The following is a 6,720-nucleotide window of genomic DNA, read 5'->3' as shown; positions in this document are numbered from 1 at the left end:
GAGAACAGAGATTTCTTGGCACAAATATGCCTAGTAGCACCTGAGTCTAGGATCCAAGAATCACAGGCAAAATTCAAAGATGAGGAAGAATTGACCAAACCGCAAAAACCTGTATTGAACGAGGTCATGTTGACTTCTCCAGAAGCAGGTTGATTTGCATTGACTGAGGCGGTGAGTTGGTTTGACAGATGGTTGATAAGCTGGTGGATCTGATCAGCACTCAGAGATTGAGACGCAACGGCTGAGGCTCCATTAGAACCACCACCACTGCCTTGTCCTTCCACCACATTTGCTTGGCCTTTGTTCTTGAATTTGTACCCTGGAGGATAGCCATGTAGCTTGTAACATTTGTCCACTGTGTGACCAAGGATCTTACAATGAGTACACATTGGCTTGAATTTCTTGGAATCGTCTCTGACAGCCATTGCAAGAGAGTTGGATTGATCATTGCTTGACTGAGATTCGGATCGAACTGATCTCTGAGTTTCTTCTTGAGAAAGCATGGCATAGACCTTGCTAATAGGAGGCATAGGCTCCATAAGGAGAACTTGTCCTCGAGCGTGTGTGTAATTCTCATTCAATCCCATGAGAAACTGCATGACATACTCCGATTCTGCATATTCAGCCAATTTTGCCTTACCTCCACATGTACAAACACAAGTACATTCTGGCTTGAAATCGCACAAATCTTGATGAACAGACTTGAGTCTTGTGAAGTACACTCCAATAGTCTGATGATCTTGAGAAAGATTGATGAACTCTCGTCTCAGCTGGAAGATTCTTGGACCATTGCTCTGTTGGAAGCGATCCTTCAAATCATTCCAGATATCCATAGCGGTTCCTCCAAAGAGTATGCTTGATGCGATCTCCTTCGAGACCGAATTCATGATCCAGGCGATGATAGTGCTATTGTTGCGACTCCATAGACGTAGGAGCTCTGGATCTTCAGGCGAGGGTTTCGGTATGGATCCATCAATGAATCCGAGCTTGTTCTTGGCTTCAAGAACGATGAGCATCGACCGACTCCAAGGCATGTAGTTCGTTCCTGTCAAGACATTGGAAACGAGACTTCCTCCTGAAGAATCAGAGTGATGAAGGTAGTATGGTGAAGATTGATCTTCAATTGTCGATCTAGGTCGAACAGCTCCGGGAATACCGGAGATCGGAAGCTCCGTCAATCTTGATTCAGGTTCTCCCATGGACGCGGATAGTTACTGAAATCTAAAGATCGAAAAAGGAGAAGAAAGATCGGAATTCTCAGATGCGGAATAGCTCTGATACCATATTGACTTTGAGAATCCGAGAAAGAGAAGAAGAGAAGAAGATACGAAGAGAATGAAAAGAATTCTTTGATTGATTTGACTGAAAAGATTCTCAGTCATTAAATACAAAGTCGTGGTTATAAGAAAAACGACAGCCAAAGAAGAAAATAAAAACGACAACAATAAACACTGAAACGCAAATAACTTGTAAACCAAGGAACGTCTGATAACACTAAAAATAACCAAAAAACTTCTTCATCAGCTTCAATAAAAACAAAAAGGCACATACAAAAAAATAAAGAAAACTGCACTTAACTAAGTCGAGATTACAAGTCACAAATTTCATATTCTACTATCGTGAGTTAAGGAAAAGAAATACTCTTTTTTATATATAAAAAAAAAAAGGCAAGGGTTATTGCAGAAAAAGTTTTGTGTGTGTGATTATATTACTGAGACGACGATCATTCCATTCAAGTTCAAGAGGCCGGAGAATGGATTAACGGCTGAGGAGAGAAAGACGAACACAGTCTCCGACGAGCAGTGGCTCTGAAGCTTTTTTTTTATCTCGATGATGACCTTGTCTCGGCCTACCTCTTCACATTCTTATCGTATGAGCCACGTCTTACTGATTTCTTTGTTGGCAAGCAAGATTTAATTCTTCGTGATATTCTAAATATAAGTCGCATAAGAAAGAATCAGAGCATCGGGTCAACCGGGGCTAAAAATAATAATAATAATAATAATAATAAAATACTAGTACATAGTTACAATCCGCCAGCAAAACCTAGGCCCCGTTTGGTTATGTTTTCTATCTCTGTTTTCTGTTTTCTGATTCTAAATTCTAGAAAACAGTTTTAGAAAAACTGTTTGGTTATAAATTCAGAAAACTGATTTAGAATCATGTTTCTGTTTTCTTTGAAATTTGTTTAGAAAACAGAAAACAATGAAAAGTTGTTTTCTATTTTATCTCTATACAATTGAATGAAAAACATAACCAAACAACATTTAAAATATTATGTAACGTAATTCTAAATCTGTTTTTAAAATTTAAAAATTAGAATCAGAAAACAGAATTTAAAAACAGAAAACGAGTTTAGAAAACTAAACCAAACGGCCCCCAAAGACCTGAAGAGCATTTCAATTAATTAACAAATAGTAGCAAGGAATTAGGGGACTAGTGAGCAAGAAATTTGCGGATAGGCTAATTTGTAAATTTTTAATGTAAAATAAAGGATGAAAATATAAAAACTAACTAACAAAAGGTATGATAAAAAAATGAGAAGGCTATAGCTCCCCGGGCTTATACTCCGTCCGTCCATGGAATAAGACCGAAAAAATTAGAAAGAGGACTCGGATTCGCTACGAGCGAAATCAGTGTCTCTCGTCTTATTCCAAAACATGACAAGAGAGAACCCCATCAGCGACATCATTACCGTCTGCGAAATCAAACACACCCGTAACGTGCGTGTCAAACAAAAGGTATTCAAATTAATTGATTTTATTATCGGAAATAAAAGAAGAAGAAAAAAGACTCACGGAGATCGCCGGAGGAACTCCAACTAGCGGGTCTTGGAAGAACCGGTTGGCTAGTGCAAGGGCTAGAAGACTGCTTTGCATTCCTAATCCAAAACATTATATAATTTAATTACATAGATGTAGAAAAATCACGTTTCTATCTTAAATATGGAAATAATTGAATTTTTTTGAAATTATAAAAAAAAATAAAATAAATGGAAACGTAAATATGATGCATTAAACATAATTTTTCATCAAACACAATGAGTCTATTTTTTAAGATCTCGACGCCACGAATTTGTAGGATCAGAAATCACTCAATTTCGAGTTCGTATGAGAAATATGCGAATTTTTGAAGTTTTGATGAAAAAAAATTATTTGAAAAAAAATAAGAGAGAAATGACGAATTTGTTAATAAATAAAGGCAAATCAGACCTTAATTATTGCCACATAAGCCATTTGACTATATCCCTAAAAATTATCAAACATATGCTAGATCCAAAATCACATGTTCAAAGTGACCTAGTTAGTTACAAATTTCTATATATATAGTATGTGTCTTAGAAGACAAGACAGAGAATAGAGACCAAACCAGTCTCATAGGAGAGTGTTCTTTGGAGGGCTTTGACGTCCGGCGATCCACGAAACACGACTCCGGTGAGAGAGTAACCGGCTATGAACGCCGACAAGTGAAATGCGAAGATTATAAACACGACGGTCGCTCCGAACGGAGAGAGAACCGAATCGATGTTTATCGCGAGCGGCGCTCCGACGCAGAGCGACGTTACAAACACCGATAGTGGAGGCAGAAACGGACGAATCGCGTCACATACCCGAGGAAAGAACCTGAACGCAGGAGCGGGAAAACAAACTTAGAGGGGCAAAAAAGTCGAAAAAGAAAAAAATTGGGGCCAAAAAAACTAAACTTTTGATTGAGGGTGAAGTAATAAAATAAATTAGAGGGGCATATTAGAAACTTTTTTTAACCTAATAACAAAAAAAGCATTTTAGTGCAATGAACTATTACGTGAGCAAGTGAAAATTTTGGTCCCTAAACTAATTTATTTTGGCGAAATAGTCCTTTAGCTATTGACATTTTTAGCATTTTATTAAAGCATCATTAAAAAAAATTAGTTTAGGCATCAAAATGCAACTCTGTAATAACTTGGGGACTATCTGCACAAAATAAACACAAACAGACTGACAAAGTTTGGAACGAGCGAGTGGCACTTTGGTCCCTAAACTAATTTCTTTTATTTCAAAATAGTCCTCCAATCAGTGAATTATAGCATTTTTAGTGTTTTTCATAAACATATCTACAAACCTAAAACATATCTACAAACTTAATAACTTGTTTTGCTTATATTAAAAAACAAAAACAAAAAACAAGTTTAGGTAGCAAAATGCGAGTCGTGTAAAAATTCAGGGACTATTTTGGAAGCGACAATTACCGATTGAGAAGCAGGCCTGAGGCGATGGGCGTGATGACGATTTGGAGGATGCTGGAGACCATTCCGACGACGTCGACGGGGAGTCTCTTTCCGATCAGAAGCAACGACAGCAACGGTGTCACAACGACAGCTGTCGCCGTCGAAAGCGACGTCATAACGATGCTAAGCGGCGCCAATTTCGGGTCCGTTAGGAACGTCGCGTAGTTCGATAACTGAGCTCCGCTCACACAAGACACCAACATAATCCCCACCCCTAAAAAAAGGTATAATGAAAAAAAAAAAACACTTGGGTTTAGGCCGGCTTTTGTAATAATTCGGGGTTCGAATATCCGTTGATAGAACGACGCTAAAAGACAAGATAAGAAACCTGTAACAAATGCCCCCAGGAACTAATGAAAATTGTAAATTTTTTCAAATTTTTATATATTTAGCTCAAAACTAATTTTTTTTTTCGTTTCAAATTTGCCCGACTGCCCGTAACCCTCCCCAGAAAGCTCTAATTCATTTTCGTCCTAAAAAATTATTTCCTTTCATACCTCTATGTAATTATAGACTACTAAACAGTCAAACTAATTACTCTTTAGAAAGTAGAAAAATAATCCCCACACCTTAAAATAAAAATTAAAAACTCAGGTAACATTTTTCGAACTCGGTTTTTTACATAATTCGGGAGCCAAACACGTGTCCTCTGGCTCTGCTCAATCAGGCTCGCGAAGTCTTCAAATGCTTCGATAGAAGAATGACACGAAAAAGAGAAGATAATCTAAACCCTTACGCAAAACCAATTCATTCCCTCCGAAAAAAAAAAGTTGATTCTTTAGCACTTCTACTTATAGACCAACAACATTTCATCTCATCTCAATCTCATCTGAGACTCACCAATTGGGGTCGGAAGAGCGAACAAGGCGACCGAGAGAACCCCAAAGAGGTACCCGAGAATCGGCTTCACCAAAAACTGGCCCGCGTATCCCGAGAGTATCGCCGCGGGTCTCTTAAACGCTTCGACAAAGTCCTTTTCGCTTGAATTCACACCGACCGCGAACATCAAAAAGCCCAAAGCAGGAGCGTAGTACCTGATCAAAACATTTTCTTTTCCGGATTAATCCCCAAGAAACAGACAATTATGTTGTGTTTTTTGGTTCTATTTTCTATAGAATCAGACCTGGTTGTGAACCATGTGAACGAAGGTGGATAAACCAGAGCCAAGAGAGTGGTGGCAAGGACTACGTGAGGCAAAAATGAGTTCGATTTCTTCAAAATCTCGATAACCGAAAACTCTTTTTCACCAATTCTCTGAAATCCATACAAAATTGAGTCGGAATTCAGTTCAAGATTGAGTTCTGAAACTCTGAGTTCAGAACGTTAAATTTAATGAATAAAATAGAATAAAAATCCCAACTTTCTAATAAAAGGTGGTTACTTTACGATTTCCACTAGCCTAGGGTTGATAATAATGTCAAGGCACAGCTTTTCAATTTGATTGAATAAGAGAATAATATAAAGAAAGTACCTCTGTTTTTTCGGAATTTTGATTCGAATCTGATTCGAGAGAAGCAGAGGCGTTCTCGGAGAAACATCTGCGGCGAACTGTACACAGACCTTTCGAAAGCAAGAATGAGTGATCCGATTCAGAAAGAGAGATCGTATGATCGATAAGCTTAAATAGTTCGTCTAGAAACTAACGAGGAATTATCGGACGGTTGAGACAGAGACGAATTGAGGCGTTTCGACGAGATAGAGAGAGCAAATCGGATGCCGGAATGTCGAGCCTCGGCGGCGGGTTCCCGGAGAATCTCGTCGGAGAGAAGCGCGGAAGATTTTGAAGACGATGAGTTTTGGCCGTCTGAAATCGACCGTCAATGGCGTTCAAACGCATTTCTCTGTGTCTCTCTCTGAGTGTATGTGTTTGTGTGTGTGAGGGAGTTTCAAAATTCTAACAAGACTCCACTGAGTTTACTTTTTTTTATTAATTTTGTTTTTTTTTTGGTAGTTCGTGTCAAAAGAAGTGGATTTGTTGGAACTGTAAGTCAACGGGTTAAGAAGCGAATTTGATGGAGCAAGAATAAAATGGAAATTACAAGAGAAAATTAGTTTATACGTGTCATATATGGGATTTTAGTTTCTACACGAAATTCAAAAGTTATTCGTTAACAATATAAAAATTATGTACATTTTTACGGAAAAAAAATCACTCAAAGCGTCCTAAACATAAATGGCATATGAAAGAAGAGCTTTATAATTAGGGTAATTAAACTAAATAGCCTCCTGATAATAAACAATTTATATTTAGCCCACATTTTGTTAATAATGGTAAATAGCTATGAGGATTTATTTACAGCGAAAATAGGACGAGACTGCCTTTTGTTATTCCCGCTCATTTTATATCAGCGCATTTACACATAATAATCTCAAAGATTTCGTCATTAATGCTCACGCAAAAAGAGGAGGTAATTAAAACCATATAGATGCGTTCACACTTCACACGCAACCGC

The 6,720-nt window shown here is 37.9% G+C and overlaps 1 protein-coding gene across 2 annotated transcripts; it reads right to left on the bottom strand.

Moving 5' to 3' along the window:
* Positions 1-2,296: 2,296 nt before the first annotated feature.
* LOC149405855 (putative sodium/metabolite cotransporter BASS6, chloroplastic) lies at positions 2,297-6,223 on the bottom strand. Of its 2 annotated transcripts, none has more exons than XM_089601259.1 (8): positions 5,912-6,223; positions 5,739-5,827; positions 5,391-5,521; positions 5,108-5,301; positions 4,229-4,481; positions 3,370-3,623; positions 2,799-2,881; positions 2,297-2,698 (listed from the first exon to the last, which is right to left on the bottom strand). In XM_089601259.1, the coding sequence occupies exons 1-8, from the start codon at positions 6,102-6,104 to the stop codon at positions 2,600-2,602; spliced, it is 1,296 nt and encodes a 431-aa protein (XP_089457385.1). In that variant the 5' UTR covers positions 6,105-6,223; the 3' UTR covers positions 2,297-2,599. The 2 variants fall into 2 exon arrangements, with proteins under 2 accessions (XP_089457385.1, XP_089457389.1); XM_089601263.1 differs by having other exon boundaries at positions 5,739-5,815.
* Between the last annotated feature and the right edge of the window lie 497 nt (positions 6,224-6,720).

Source organism: Urtica dioica, chromosome 2, assembly GCF_054948205.1.
Source record: "Urtica dioica subsp. dioica isolate 48M chromosome 2, U.dioica_male_clone48M_v1_H2, whole genome shotgun sequence".
In the NCBI taxonomy this organism is placed as follows: Eukaryota; Viridiplantae; Streptophyta; class Magnoliopsida; order Rosales; family Urticaceae; genus Urtica; species Urtica dioica.
The sequence above is the reverse complement of the archived record's forward strand: the minus strand, read 5'-3'. Positions and strand labels throughout refer to the sequence as shown.